At 38.2% G+C, this 14,821-nt stretch overlaps 5 protein-coding genes across 6 annotated transcripts in view; 3 read left to right on the top strand and 2 right to left on the bottom strand.

Moving 5' to 3' along the window:
- LOC135699880 (uncharacterized) overlaps nucleotides 1-14,821 on the bottom strand; it is a 361,603-nt gene that overhangs the window by 56,963 nt on the left and 289,819 nt on the right. The window lies entirely within an intron of this gene.
- On the top strand, nucleotides 4,298-4,847 carry HINT1 (histidine triad nucleotide binding protein 1). The gene is made up of 2 exons (XM_065220233.1): nucleotides 4,298-4,478; nucleotides 4,548-4,847. Exons 1-2 carry the CDS (start codon nucleotides 4,365-4,367, stop codon nucleotides 4,815-4,817), a joined length of 384 nt encoding a protein of 127 aa, XP_065076305.1. The 5' UTR covers nucleotides 4,298-4,364; the 3' UTR covers nucleotides 4,818-4,847.
- On the bottom strand, nucleotides 4,856-6,142 carry LOC135699874 (rab-like protein 3). Of its 2 annotated transcripts, none has more exons than XM_065220231.1 (3): nucleotides 5,980-6,142; nucleotides 5,298-5,659; nucleotides 4,856-5,241 (listed from the first exon to the last, which is right to left on the bottom strand). In XM_065220231.1, the coding sequence occupies exons 1-3, from the start codon at nucleotides 6,023-6,025 to the stop codon at nucleotides 4,885-4,887; spliced, it is 765 nt and encodes a 254-aa protein (XP_065076303.1). In that variant the 5' UTR covers nucleotides 6,026-6,142; the 3' UTR covers nucleotides 4,856-4,884. The 2 variants fall into 2 exon arrangements, with proteins under 2 accessions (XP_065076303.1, XP_065076304.1); XM_065220232.1 differs by having other exon boundaries at nucleotides 4,856-5,226.
- Nucleotides 6,148-8,829, top strand: TfIIEalpha (transcription factor IIEalpha). The gene is made up of 3 exons (XM_065220230.1): nucleotides 6,148-6,372; nucleotides 7,385-8,086; nucleotides 8,155-8,829. The coding sequence occupies exons 2-3, from the start codon at nucleotides 7,440-7,442 to the stop codon at nucleotides 8,777-8,779; spliced, it is 1,272 nt and encodes a 423-aa protein (XP_065076302.1). The 5' UTR covers nucleotides 6,148-6,372; nucleotides 7,385-7,439; the 3' UTR covers nucleotides 8,780-8,829.
- On the top strand, nucleotides 11,339-14,805 carry LOC135699881 (uncharacterized). Its single transcript, XM_065220244.1, has 5 exons — nucleotides 11,339-11,475; nucleotides 11,565-11,681; nucleotides 11,746-11,830; nucleotides 14,525-14,611; nucleotides 14,672-14,805. The coding sequence occupies exons 1-5, from the start codon at nucleotides 11,462-11,464 to the stop codon at nucleotides 14,789-14,791; spliced, it is 423 nt and encodes a 140-aa protein (XP_065076316.1). The 5' UTR covers nucleotides 11,339-11,461; the 3' UTR covers nucleotides 14,792-14,805.

The following is a 14,821-nucleotide window of genomic DNA, read 5'->3' as shown; positions in this document are numbered from 1 at the left end:
AGTGGTGGAGAAATATTGTCAATAATATTGATAATGTGCAACTATATTGTCATGAATATCGTCAATCTCTATACATTCCGATTCCGACTCGCTAAATTGAAAGTCAACATCCATCGAACTAATGCCATCTAAACGTGAAATTTGGCTCGCAACGTTCCGATTTGAAGACGGAACAGCTGTTGGTAGCAGTCTGCAGATAAGAAAAGTTTATAATATATTATTAAGAATTAATAGACATCAATTAACGCTAATTCCTGAGTTTTGCAAAGCGGAATAATGATGTCGTCATCCTGATAGCTGCAAATAACCGACTCTTTCGAAAATTTCATGACACCCCAGACGTTAATCCATTTCTCTAAGTCTCTTGAGCTGAAACCCAAGAAAATATCATTCAAATGTTCATCAAAAAACAACAGCTAGGGAAACATCTTTTTTCTCTAGAAGCTTGTGAAACGTGTTTGAACTTGGACTGGAAGCGATATGCAATAAACTTTAAATGCGAAGAAGAAGAAGATGAAGCCCTATTTTGGTTTCTGGTATGAATCACGGTTGTTTCAGACAGGAATCGGTACTCAAAGTATTTGTTCACGCAAATGCAGATATACACGCTTATCACAAAACTCTGCACGCTATGATTAAATAAGCCGTATATAGCGTATGTTTACTCAAATTGGGCGTAAACTGGACGAACCAAAACATGGAAAAATTTATGACAATTTTGCATAAAAATAAATCATATATGAACACCATTTGGGTTTGTTCGTTATGCACCCAATCAAGATAATTTCTTTGTGCAATCGAAGTAAATTAATCTTAGCGTGCAAAGTTATGAATGCGCAGGGAGAAAAAATAGTTCACCCGTTGACCGCCTTTCTCAGTTAGGCGCCACATTGTTGTTGTCAGTTTATTTTCCGAAGTGGCAAATCTATGTTTTAATTATCTAATAGTACGTTCAGACTACAGAGTTATAACATGTTATAGCGCTATCTTGATGGTGCTTTCTGTGTTGCAATTAGTTGACAACCGTTATAACATGTTATAACGGTTGCCAAATAATTGCAACACAGAAACCACCATCAAGATAGCGCTCCCTAATAAACGGGTACCATACTCTAACGATATCATAGATGGTACGACCATCCCACATAAAGTTGGGATGATATCCCGAATTGGTGGTTAGGCGCTTCTTATGGTTATTGTTTATGCGGGCTATAACATGTTATAACCTTATAACCACGTTATAACTCTGTAGTCTGAACGTACTATAACACGGAACCAAATTTTGTTCATTTAAGTTAAAAATATATATCAGTGCTAACATTTGAAAACGGCACAAAAGCCATTTGTAAACAAATGGTTTGTGGGCCCTTTACTCACTACTTGAAGTACACCCACGCGACACAACAGCAACATCGGGTAGGGGAAATTTTCCCCTTCCTGACGATGCTGTTTGTTTGCGTGGGCGTTCTTCGGGTAGCGAGTAAAGGGCCCACAAACCATTTGTTTACAAATGGCTTTTGTGCCGTTTTCAAATGTTAGCACTGATATGTTTATTAAATAAAAATATGAATAGTTCAAAGTAAATTACAAACATGTTCTCAACAAAAATATGTATGTTTAGAATAAATTCAAAAGCATGTTTATTTCAACAATACATAACCTGGGTAATCAATTTTTAGCGTGTCCTTTTTTCCTTCTTGTTTACATTCGGCAAACTTAACCGAAAACGGCCTGCAAGCGGCGAAACCGAAGTAGAGGGTCCGGAAACCCACGCAATGTTCCAAGCTCGACAAAACCGGTGGAACATCACAATATTAACGGCAATCCGTCGTTTCTGATACCGATCCCCATATCATCCTCACCCCCCACCCGACGTCGAAAGAAAAACAGATCATCCCCGAACACTAAACGTAGAAAGAGGCCGGTATGAGGACCAGCGTCATAAACGACAAAATGACGCTAATATCACAAAGTTTCACCAGTTTTACTGAACTGGATCGGATCGGACACCCACCCCGACGGCCCCCCGGATCCAAACATCCACAGACTTTCCATAATCGCAGGAATTTCCATTAATTTGCTATCCATTTTATTTTGATTTATTCAGCATTCAAATGCTAAAATAATTTCAAAATATGTTTGTTTATTTTAAACATGAAAAGCATGTTTAAAATAAACATATTAATTTTTGATTGCATATAGTTTTCAAATAAATCAAAAATATTCACGTTTATTTTCAACACGAATATTTTTAAAATAAACGTAACATTATTTTTGTTTTAAACATTATTATCAATGGATTCAAACGTAGAATACGTTTGAAATCAACCTAGTTTATGTTTGTGGCCAGAACAAACTGAATTTACGTTTAAATTTACCTCAAATATTTTTGTTTCGACGGTAATTTTTTCTGCGTGAAGATACAATCGACATCCGCTCACACAGCAAAAAAAAATGTAATATCGATCGATGTAATTCAAGCTGATGTATGAAATAATGATGTAATAGCAAAAAGCAGATACAATATTACATCAATGGATGTAATTTTGTTCGCAAAATCGATGTACATCGTACAACGTTATAACCGATGGATTGACCTGGTTGCAGCAGTTTTTTGACCCGCATAAACGTGAACCATAAATTGACCTTATCTAAAATGGCTAAAAATTGTTTATAATCCCTGCTAAACTTTAACTGAAATGGTTATGGAACTTTACATGAACGTTTAATGATAAAGTTTCAACCTTATGTATTATGGTTTTTTGGAACTGGACCTTACAAATAATGGGTTGTTAAGAACCATTACCGTTCCAAATTCTTGTTTTCTCCATACATTTTCGGAAAGAGAACTATATTAGAACCTTTTAACTTATGGTTTGAGAACTTTAATGTTAATGGTTATGGTAGTCAGTAAGGTCCACGAATGGTTTTGTAACATCGATACACTTTATGTGGAATATATCGCGAATTGGTTGCCTGTTATTTACTGATTACCAATTCACGATATATTCCACGTAAAGTTGAGCGATAATACAACACCATTAATGGACCTTACTGACTACCATAACCATTACCATTAATGTTCTCAAATCATAAGTAAAAACGTTCTTATATAGTTCTCTTTCTGAAAATGTATGGAGAAAACAAGAATTTGGAATGGTAATGGTTCTTAACAACCCATTATTTGTAAGGTCCAGTTCCAAAAAACCATAATACATAAGGTTGAAACTTTATCATTAAACGTTCATGTAAAGTTCCATAACCATTTCAGTTAAAGTTTAGCAGGGATTATAAACAATTTTTAACCATTTTAGGTAAGGTCAATTTATGGTTCGCGTTTATGCGGGGACCTGGTTGCAACCAACCTGGTCTATACAAGGTGTGGAGATCTAGCCCTCACGTATGTGTTGGTAGAGGGAAAAAGGTAAACATTGCTGGAGAGGATGACCACGACGTCATAGCAGTCGAAAGCAAATTTTGAAATATGAGGTACAGCAAATTCTAGATATGTTTGCTTGATGATTGCTCTTGCTTGTACACAGCAAAAAAAAAAATGTAATATCGATCAACGTAATTCAAGCTGATGTATGAAATAATGATGTAATAGCAAAAAGCAGATACAATATTACATCAATGGATGTAATTTTGTTCGCAAAATCGATGTACATCGTACAATGTGATATTGCACAACCGATAGATTGACCTGGTTGCAGCAGTTTCGATGTAATATTCAACAACTTTTTTTGCTGTGTATGCTTTTGTAAAGTATCCGGGAAATATCAGCAGTCGTTTTGTATTTTTATAGTAGCTACTTACTTGAAAACGGGCAAAAACTGACCAGGAGGCTGCTTTTTCCTGGTATACAGTGTGCTAATAAAATAATCAATACATTATCTCAACATTCAGTGGAAAAAAAAATCATAAATGTTGGCTTCATACAGAAATTCTATAATTCATATTCAATTTCCAATGCAAACGCTGATTGAAACAAACGTTATGACGTAACTACGAGCGTGTTTGAGCGTACGGAAGAAGCAAATCGTGCGAAGCCGAGTGAAAAACGAACTGCACCAATACGCACAGGCCATCAATTCCACACCTTGTATAGACCAGGTTGGGTTGCAACAACTTTTTTTTTCTGTGCATCTCCCTCCCTTTTTTATGGCACAGACCTGTCCATATTAGATCCGCACATCTATTACATGAGTATCTATCATGTGACCTTCATTATGACGTTTAGCTGAATTTGCTGTTTTATTTCTTTTCTTCTGGCAGCATTTCATGTGTGAATAATTTTACAATAAAATTTTGCGTTCGGCTGTTCGACTTTTCCTTGGCAGCAAATAAAAAGCCGAGCATCCGTGATGTCCGACGAGGTTGCAAAAGCCCAGGTGGCTGACTCGACCGATGGTGATACGATCTTCGGGAAGATCATCCGCAAGGAAATCCCCTGCAAATTCATCTACGAGGATGATAAGGTAAATATTATGGAAGGTCCCGGTCCTGTATGATTCAGGGTTATTTACAGTCCTTTATTTCACCCACAGACCGTTGCATTTCACGATATCAGCGCCCAGGCACCGATCCACTTCCTGGTAATCCCCAAAAAACCGATTCCGCAACTGTCGAAGGCGACCGAACAAGATGAAGCCCTACTGGGTCATTTGATGTTGGTAGCGAAGAAGGTGGCTTTGGAACAGGGCCTCGAAGAAGGTTTCCGTATTGTTATCAATGACGGCAAGAATGGTGCCCAGTCGGTTTACCATTTACATTTGCACGTCCTCGGCGGACGGCAGATGAAATGGCCACCAGGTTAAAGTACAGTGTTTTAACATTTCGGAATAAATGAATTTGCAATTTACTATATTACGATCACTATTTATTCTAAGCTATTGTCTCCGAATGAGCCGAACTGTAAAGACTAGCTTGTGGCGGTCCTCCGAAAGCATTGTATTGTCCCGGAAGGGAAGGGTTATAAGAACCCGTATACTTTCGCCCTGTGTCTCTACTGTAGTATTTGCGTTCGATGACTTTGTCAAAAAACCGCGACAGTTTCACTGCATCCGTTGTTCCTGCGGCCAAACTCCTAGATTCGTGACAATTTAGACATATCTCGTCAGCTCCACATTGTTCGGCTATACTCTCAGTGGATGATTTGTTCAGGGTTTTATTCTTGTGACTTTCATCCAGCATGTCAAGTTTAGTTCCGATGACAAGTATTGGAATCTGAGAATTTTTGAACTAAAAATTATTCCTTTATCTCACGCGTTACTTTGGGAAATTCGCTTCAATTTTACCTGAGTCGAACCGAGAAATTGTTCTGGATCAATATCGATGATATCACCCCCTTTGAGAACGTCCTTCCCATCCTTATTGAGGATCTCTACTAACCATCGCTGCAAGTTCTCGTGGCTTTTCTTGTTAGTGAGATCGTGTACCAAAATGATACCATGTGTTGGGTTGTAGAACACTCCTCGGGTATTCTTATGGCTTATCGATCCACCTACATCCCACAATTCTATAAAGAATGTATTCTGCGAGGGGGTACCTTCCTTGTACTCGTGAAGCTTCACCTCAACGGCGCAACCAACAGTCCATCCGGGTGACGTCAGCGCTTCATTGTTCGCAATCAGATGCGTCAGGGAGGTTTTGCCCACACCTAGAAAAAAAATAGTGCCACACCATTTATAGGGTCAATAGATTGGTTGGGAAAAATTGGCGGACACACCAAATTAAATCGAATTGAATGACTTTGACTGAAGTAGTAGAACTTTAATGTTAACAACCAAATCTACAAATCTGCCAGCACTGGACAACCAGCAGGTCGGGATCGGGGTGGGCAGAGTGGATTTTCAACATGGCGATACGCTGTTGTGTTTGACGTTTGATCGTAGCCCAGAAAAGTTCAATTTTTCCGTCGAATTAGCGCTCGATTCGTCCGTAAAAGTTTTTCACCGGGTACATAATGTGGTGCATTACCGGAATCGCCTACAACTAGAACGCGAACTTTGTCGATAGCCGCCATAAACACGAAAATTATCCGATCAGTGAATCCAACCTAGCTCCAGAGGAAGAAAAACAACACTGCTTCAAGCGAACGACGTCGTGTCGTCCGGGGGAAATCGGTGAGAGAAACAGTCTACAACAGCGAATGTGCGTCCGAAAAGGGGTTGTCAAACGTCAGTCAGAAGCTCGGTTCGTTGATGTTTTCGGTTTGTTGTGTTGACTTTCTCTCGTCGCCTACGGTGAGAGAGGTGTTCATTTGGATTTAGTGAGAGCATGAAGTTCACGCACACATGAGCAAGGTTTGGAAGCGAACTCTGAACGCAATTTAGGCGAACGAACTCCACTTCATTTCACGATTCACAAGGGGTGAGTAGATGATTTAGTTTTCAAATATCTTCAAATGCCCTTAAAAAGTGCTCATAAACTAAGAAATGCAAAGGGTTTGTTGCTTCATCCGTAATGTTTACGCTTACAAAGTTCGAAGGAAATGCTTTACTAATATCGCACTAAAGCTTCATGTTGATATTAGAAAGCAGTGTCCTAAAAAAGGCTGCACAGAAAAAATGTCTTCAAAATAATGATTCAAATGTGGCATCCCTGTACAAATTATAAAACTGCAGTGATTGTTACCAATGGATTATCAGGATTATTAAGTTTTGCAACAGATGTTTTTAATTAGGAATATAAAATTTGCGGCGAGTTATTTTGTATGCAGAAAACCGAAAAATCTTAATTTTCACAATAAGTTTTTTTTTTAGCCGGATAAGCATATTTTTGCCTGAATAAGCTCACCATCCCTCTTCAGAGTTTGGTAAAGAGAGATGATCAAACCGATTTGTACTTTCATAAAAGTTGTCCTTGCTCGCTTTCTACTCTCTTTTTCTAAATTATAAACGCTGCTCACTATGACACCATACAAGCTTTTCTAATGTTATTTTTTTGTATATGCTTTTCTAATCACGTGACATTCCCAAAACGTTACTTTATTGGTGCTTTTTGGAGGCAACACTAATTTTATCCAAAACGTTTCACGGAAGACATTTTTAAATTTGAACCTTGATTTGAACATCCTTTGATAAGACAGAATGATTTTATACAATGATTCAACTAGAGAGATAGATTATCGTGCATCATCCAATATTATTTTGTACATGTAGTAGGGTAAGGTGGCGAAATATGGGTCATATATATGATTTATTTGTTTTTTTTTTTGTGGTCCCAATTCTGGTTTGAAAAATCAAACCATCAATGGGGTTGCATTGAATCTGTTGATTTTGACAAACAATTATAATAATAAATATACTAGCTGACTCATCTTTCTCAGCGACCCATTTTGCCCCATCTTACCCTACATGTTATATTGCTTTATCTATTTCAGGTCTATTAGCCGTATTCGCAAATTTTTTTTGGAAGAAATACTGTGACGCAGGAAAATGGGTGATCAACGCTACGTAACTGAAATACCGAGCAGTTTAAAACAACTAGCTCGGTTTGTTGTCCGTGGCTTCTATACCCTCGAAGATGCACTGGTAATAGACATGCTGGTGCGCAACCCTTGCATGAAGGAGGACGACATATGCGAGCTACTTAAGTTCGAACGGAAAATGCTGCGCGCACGGATATCGGTGTTGAAAAATGACAAATTCCTGCAGGTGCGGTTAAAAATGGAAACTGGACCGGATGGGAAAGCACAGAAAGTCAACTACTACTTCATCAACTATAAAACATTCGTCAACGTAGTGAAATACAAACTAGATCACATGCGAAAACGAATGGAAACCGAAGAACGTGATGCAACAAGTCGCGCAAGTTTCAAGTGTCCTTCTTGTAAAAAGACTTTCACAGATCTGGAAGCTGATCAGCTGTTCGATTTCACTACCGGCGAGTTTCGGTGTACATTTTGTGGAAGTACGGTCGAGGAGGACAGCTCCGCTCTGCCAAAGAAAGATTCACGTTTGCTGCTAGCCAAGTTCAACGAGCAACTGCAACCGTTATATGATCTACTGCGGGAGGTGGAAGATATCAAGCTTGCTCCGGAGATTTTGGAACCCGAACCGGTGGACATCGATACTATCCGAGGGTATGGGTTTAACTTAGAAATTAATGTGGACTTCGTCGTTAATTTTTTTTTTTTTTATATCATTACAGTGTCGTTAAACCTACCTACAGAGGTTCGTCGGAACAATGGTCTGGCGAAGCAACGCGATCCAGCGGTTTTGCTGTGGAAGAAACCCGTGTGGATGTAACCATCGGAGATTCAGATGCAGTGGAATCAACTGCTCAAAGAAAGGATCGCCCGGTATGGATGACAGAGTCCACCGTTATCACCAATGATGCCGAAGAGAATTCAGTGGAATCGATACTCGAAAAAGCTGCCCTCACTTCAACGCAACCACCCGCGGTGTCCGGCAATACGAATGTTATCTCGTCTGCGCGCAACCGTAGGGAAGCCGACGATATCATGTCGGTGCTGTTACAGCACGAAAAGCAAACTTCGCGAAGTACTACGAACGACGCTATTCGGGGATTGGGTCTCAACAACGACAACTCCAGCGATAGTAGCGATGAGGAGAAAGACATCGACAATACGGAAGTGCCCACGGTGGAAATTATGGATACCGATTCGGACGATGACACGCCCACGGTAACGGTGGCCGGTCGGCCGTATCCGCTGGATGAGATTAACGATACGCTGATAGCAGAGATGTCACCGCAGGAGAAGGAAACCTACATCCAGGTGTACCAGGATCACTTCAGTCATATGTACGATTAAGCATCTTAAAAGTGCGCGTTAATAAAAACGTTGAATTTATACAATCTAAATCGCAATTGGCGTTGGTTTCATTGCAAGAGAAATTGAAAAATGTCCGGTGCCTAGCCTTTTTAGAATGTCGATCCATAAAGTTGGGTTCTGTCTTTGTATTTTCGTATTTTACACCTTTGGGCCTAAACTTCCTACAGCCACTGCAGCATGTTATTATAATTACATGACATTTTTCTTATAGATCAATATTAAGACATGTTACTTATAACTCTGTAGTCTGAACAAGGCGTTAGGTAGGTAAAACAAATATATTAAAACTGTATGATTGTCTGAACAAAGTATGGCAATTTTCATGTTGATAATTGTTATTGCTCGAGTCCACACCCTGCCCGGCTGCTGCCTACCGATCTGCACTTTAGCCAGGCATGAGCCTACGGAAATTTAGTCGTGGCCTATGCTAGACCGTATAGCATAACGACTTTTCTTTCACTAGCAAGCTTGTTGGTCCCACTAGCGTCCGATTAGGGGATAGTAAGAGATTAAAAAAATAAAGAGAGAGATAGAGGATTTTGTTGTTTTGCTGAAAAGAAATAAAAAGAACTAAAAAAACACGCCAGCTTGTTGTTTATTCGCATCCGTTACAAGGGGGCTACGTCCATCGCTGTCGTACTCAAATACCTGGGAACCTTCAGAAGTGCACAGGGAAAACGTGAAAGACTTCCATTCTAAGCAGCTGCTTGACCTGCGCCCAGGTCAAATTCCTATCGGCTTGCTTGATTTACTTATTGACGCTCCGCCGCCTTAGTGTTTGCCTTTGCTGCGATGTCCTGGCGGATTTAATTCATAATCATAATCAACAAAATTCGTTTATACTTCTTCACTAGTTAATTGTAATTGGTTATTGGTAGTAATCAGTTGCGTGACTGAAACGAGACAAAAACAAAAACCGACAGAAACAGGAATAGAAAATGTTGGTATCTCCTTTCAGCCGCAACTAGTTAATGGTTTTTCTTCAAAACTTGGTTGGGATTAGTTTATCGTTAGTCGTTTATCATGACGTCCATCCTCGCGTTCCGCTGAATAAGAGACCTGAAAACAGAAATCTGTAAATCTGAAAAACAGTGCTTTAACAAGCCCCTCCTCCTGAATGCATTCTATTGTTGTGTTCCTCTCCTATTGTAGCTTCCGTGTTATCATATCCCTCCCCATGGGCGAACTTTATGTAAATGTTCCCAGATCCCCTACCCAATCCATATCTTCACAATTATTGGTTATTAAATCTCGCTAATCTTAAATATGTTATTAATTTAGGTTCCTATTCCCATAGTCGATCCCGTTAATCCAGTTAATTAGTTAGTGCATCATGTTACGTTATCTTATTATTCTTATTTTATTATTATCTTAACTACTTAATTCATTCATTCATTCAATCCTTCATCAGACTCTGTTTCGCTGAAGCCCATAAATCTCTCAATTACAAAAGCAAACTAAAATTACAATTATATGCAAATGCAAAATAAAACTTGACAAATCATCGTCAATCCCCTTATTCTTGGGCATGGCCTGTCGATGTGAATCTGATTTTAATCAGTGAACGGGCATTTCTAGCCTACCTGAACTATTTAATAAATGGAAACCATTAGGTACTGCAGCGTGACGTCATAAATGAACTCAGTGTTAATCGGCTGAACCTTTTTGACAGTTTAGTGGTACTGTTTACAAGCACTTAGTCGTTTTTTCGAAAAAAAATTTCAAAAATTTCTGAATTTTAACTTGAAAATTGTCGAGGAACAGCGCGTTGCAAGATTGTTGCTCGTGAACATTGCAGAAATACTGTTTACATCTCACTGCAGTCTGAAAAATTATCGAGAAAATCCACCCAAGAAAAAATCGACTAAGTCAACGTAAACAGTACCACTGAACTGTCATCAGATTGAGGTTAACCCCGACGGTGCAAAACCTAATAACATGGGTTACGCTCCCCCTAAGCATCTCCGCATCCTATCTCTGTCTTATCTCAAATACCAAATGCCAATGGTTTGAAAGTGTCAATATATAAATTGGAAATGACAAACCCATACCCCACTCACTTGGCCAGGCTTCAGAATCGTCCAGTGGGCAGTGCGCTCTACACTCCAAGTTCCATTTTTTTTTTCAAATTCACCCTAAATTGATATTTTATCCCTTTGAGTGTTGATTAATCACAATCAAACATTGTGACAGAGCACGGAGTTGAGGTTACTAGAGTATTAAATAATCTAGGTCCTATTTAGGATTATATCTGAAAAAATCAAATCTGGCCAACGCCCACCGGCATTTTTCATGTTGATAATTATTATAAAATGTTATGAAGGCGCTAGTGCGAACAAGGCATAATGCTGGACCTCAGAAACCGAATGAGCCTCGTTCTCTCCTCCACTTTTTTTCTAATCTCATCATACTGCTCGAGCCTTTGCCTTTTCAAGCTTTATTTTTTTTCCACAGTGCCTAACTACATCGAGAACGCTCTCCGGAATTCATTAAACAGATGTACTCTCTCAGAGCATTCATCACTGATAAAGGGAAAATGAACACAAACAAAAGAATCAGCCCATCTGTTGTTCAATTTGCATAAGTTATTTCCAAATTAAAGCTGAATTTAGTGATATTTTTTAACTTTTACGCTTTCTACGGCAAACCAGAACAACGATTATGTCAGAGGATATGTAAGCAATTGATTAAAGTTCATTATAAGCTATAATCATTAGAATAATGATGATGCTGATTTTGCATCTCCTCTTTCACGATCACATAGCACCGAGGGAGTGGACACCAGTGAGTACACCGAAACAGTGAGGGCTCTCTCATCCGGTCTACTTCAAATGTATGAGCCAACGTTGAATCAAGTAAAAGGAAATTTGAAGGAGTTGCTGTAAGTTTAACTAAGTAGCAATTTGTTAATATAGCTCAGAGATACCATAAAATGGTTTTTACAGGGATAAACAAGAGGAAATGCAGATTGCAATAATAAATGAAAAACAAGCTTATACCAGCCAAGAAGTGCAGCAAATTAGTGAGATGGTAATTTAAATTTCAAGCTGTACAATGGGTTAGGTCCTAAATAATATTGATCGGTTCTCTTCAAATACTTTCTCTTTCGGTAATAACTTGACTTCAAACACGTTTCTTGCCTTGTTTGCCGCATTTGATGCTAGATAATCACTCATATTCTCGTTTTCGTTCGAACCGTATTTTCCATACAACAAAAAAATATATATGGAAAATATGGTTCAAACTAAAACAAGAATATGGGTGAATAGCTTCTTTTATCAAACTGTGTGTGAAAATAGCTATACATGCCAACACTGCAAATAAAATTCACGTAATATTCACTGGAAAAGGTACACACTTTGAAAATAATACCGAACTTGGTTTAATTTTCTACCGAACCTCTTCGGTTACCAACGAGAAACCGAATAAATGGTTTAAAAAACATTTTTTCAGGCGTATTTATCGAAGCAGACCCGAATTTCGGTAAAATAGTATAAATTTGAAAGATAGAAATGAAGACTGAACTGAAAAGTACGGTAAAGTATCGACATTTACGAATTCGCTACATGAAAACCGAGAAACTCGGTAAACTGAACCGAATATTCGCTAAAACGTGTTAAACGCCAAACGCTTAAACGTCAAACTTTCCACTTGCGCTCAAGTTCACGACGGGAATTTTAACCGAAAACTCGGTTCTCTACACGGATAGAAATTTCCTTATACCTTTTGGCAAATTTCTATTACTGATTATCCATAAAATGTATAAGTCAACTAATAAGCAGACACCTTGCAAAAAGTTAATGAAGATCATGTGTCAAATGAAATGTATAAGCGGTCACACATACCTTTTATGCATTCTTATAGGACCTATGTGGTTTGTCTAATGGAATGTATAAGGCTGATGTTTTGGCAAAAATGTATAAGTGAAACACATGAATAAAGTAATTGATTTTCGTCTAAAATTAGTCAGCAATTTTTTCTCGCGTGTGCTCGTCGGACGTGTGTAAAAATGGATTAAGTTCTGCAGCTGCAACAGGAGGATGCACGTTTGAATGAAATCTGTGTATGAAGTATTTGAAACTAACGGTATGATTTTATTTGCTGGCATCTTGTACTATAGTTTTTTTCTACTGCCGTGAAAATGTACAAAGTTGTGTCTCTGGCTTGCAAAAGCATTTTAAAAACCTTTTGAATAAGAATGACTTCAAAGTCAATGATATTTTTTGACCACGCTGTAACTCGCGTTACGGAAGTTTTTATTCGCCAAACAAATATATTTTATACATTTCTTTGGCAACCAGTTATTTTTATGAAAATTCGAAGCAAAGCACCATTAATCAAAATTTAAAGCAGGATATGAAGTGAAAACCGAGCGCTGCCCAAGAGAACCGAATTCCGTAATTACAACAGGTGGGTCGATTTGTCTGACAGCGTTCGGTAATTCTTGAATAAACCGATGTTCGGTTATTTCTGCTTAAATTTATTTTTTCGTCAGTTGAGATTTTCGGTAACTTTGACAGATTGTGGGTAACAAAAAGAACTAACGACAGCTCGGTTATTCCTCTTTGAACCGAACAGACTACCGAGCGTTCAGCAGATAAAAACTTGGTTGAAATCAAACCGAGTTCGGTAATATTTTCTAAGTCTGTACGTAGATATTTTCCATCGTAACTTTCAGGTGAATATTACGTGTTTTGGGAATGAAATCCCGTTTGAGTGATACATATAAAAATCAAGTGATTTTCACGTAAATTTTACCGGACCTACAGATGATATTCAAATTGGCAACACTTAAAAGTTACGTGAACTTTCAAGTAAGGATCACAGGGTTTTATAGTTATATTTAAGTGAGTTTGAGGTAATTTTCAATTAATTTTTTCATGAAGTATATGAAGCCATTTATTTTAGTGACACGTATTTAATTGGTGGACCACCTATTTCATGATTTCACTCGATCTACTGCCTGTTTTTTTCCTCATCCTGGGCTGGAACTGCTTCTATAAGGACACACGTTTTTTACTTTAGGAAAGGGGCTTCAGTTTCTGGGAGCTCGATATTTTCATTAAGATCGCTGATTTGGCTGGAAATGTAGAGTGGAAAGCGAAAATTGATCATCGTTCTATTTTTTCAATGTAAATAATTGATTCTTACCATTTATTTTAGCCAGGAACTTTAAAAAAATCCCCCATTTGCTAGGATAATCAATAGCCAATAGTCAATTGAAATTATAAGTAGCCCAAATAATCTGATCCTGCATTCGCTATTTCATTTCTGGATTAATAAAAATGAAGATTATTTTCTGAAATCCAATGAAAGTTAAAAACTGGGCTGTCTGGCAATCCCAAATTTTCCATCAATGGGGAATGCCTATACTTTTCTCTGTCACCATCTTGAACTTCGAGGTAACGCACAGAACATTTTCACACCATGAGATCACGTAAAATGTATGTGAATTTCACATAACCTTCACCAGCATGACACATGGACTCGACCAGTAAATCCAGTATAGCTTGTAAATCCTATAATATATTCTTGGTTTTAAGAAGTCACCTGCATTTTCCGGTAAAATTTACGTTTGTCATAGGTTCAGTGTACATGGCCGTTGGGATGTAAAGAGAAAGTCGACGAAGATAATCTGTTACTTCGAACCTAATTTATTGTTCGGCTTGATGTGCTGAGCAGCATAAACATAAATATTCCAAACACGAATGCGATTATTTTTAGGTCAGCAAGGCAAAAATTTACAGGGAAAAGGCAATCCGTATAAAGAATCAAATGCATCAAATTCACCAGAGGGCAAAGAGTTTACGGGTAAGTACCGACTTTTTCAAACTTATTAATTGATGTTGTTGAAAATTGTTCTACCCAAAGGCCAAAGCGCTCGATATGCAGGAACTGAAGGTCAACCAATGTGCATCCAAATTGCAACAGTTGCACTACGAAGAATCGTTGGTTGCTAGCAGCAAAAAGGCTCAAAACAAAAAGTCTTAGAAAGTAAGGGCGTTTCGGATGATACACAAA

The sequence above is a fragment of the Ochlerotatus camptorhynchus genome, unplaced genomic scaffold (genome assembly GCF_037179485.1).
Source record: "Ochlerotatus camptorhynchus isolate MF236.1 unplaced genomic scaffold, CSIRO-AGI_Acam_v1.1 ptg000122l, whole genome shotgun sequence".
Lineage (NCBI taxonomy): Eukaryota > Metazoa > Arthropoda > Insecta > Diptera > Culicidae > Ochlerotatus > Ochlerotatus camptorhynchus.
Note: the sequence above shows the minus strand (reverse complement) of the source record. Positions and strands in the feature narration are given on the sequence as shown.

What these genes read in the sequence shown, in the direction of transcription:
- LOC135699874 (XM_065220231.1), bottom strand. Translation starts at nt 6,025, where the DNA reads ATGGCGGCTATCGACAAAGTTCGCGTTCTAGTTGTAGGCGATTCCG. An exon ending in TCTAGTTGTAGGCGATTCCG is followed by an intron (nt 5,660 to 5,979) that starts GTAATGCACCAC and finishes TTTTTTTTCTAG; the next exon opens with GTGTGGGCAAAACCTCCCTG. An exon ending in AATTTCTCGGTTCGACTCAG is followed by an intron (nt 5,242 to 5,297) that starts GTAAAATTGAAG and finishes AATAATTTTTAG; the next exon opens with TTCAAAAATTCTCAGATTCC.
- LOC135699881 (XM_065220244.1), top strand. An exon ending in GGAAATTTGAAGGAGTTGCT is followed by an intron (nt 11,682 to 11,745) that starts GTAAGTTTAACT and finishes TGGTTTTTACAG; the next exon opens with GGATAAACAAGAGGAAATGC. An exon ending in TGCAGCAAATTAGTGAGATG is followed by an intron (nt 11,831 to 14,524) that starts GTAATTTAAATT and finishes GATTATTTTTAG; the next exon opens with GTCAGCAAGGCAAAAATTTA.
- HINT1 (XM_065220233.1), top strand. Translation starts at nt 4,365, where the DNA reads ATGTCCGACGAGGTTGCAAAAGCCCAGGTGGCTGACTCGACCGATGGT. An exon ending in TCATCTACGAGGATGATAAG is followed by an intron (nt 4,479 to 4,547) that starts GTAAATATTATG and finishes TTTCACCCACAG; the next exon opens with ACCGTTGCATTTCACGATAT.
- TfIIEalpha (XM_065220230.1), top strand. Translation starts at nt 7,440, where the DNA reads ATGGGTGATCAACGCTACGTAACTGAAATACCGAGCAGTTTAAAACAA. An exon ending in GACATCGATACTATCCGAGG is followed by an intron (nt 8,087 to 8,154) that starts GTATGGGTTTAA and finishes ATATCATTACAG; the next exon opens with TGTCGTTAAACCTACCTACA.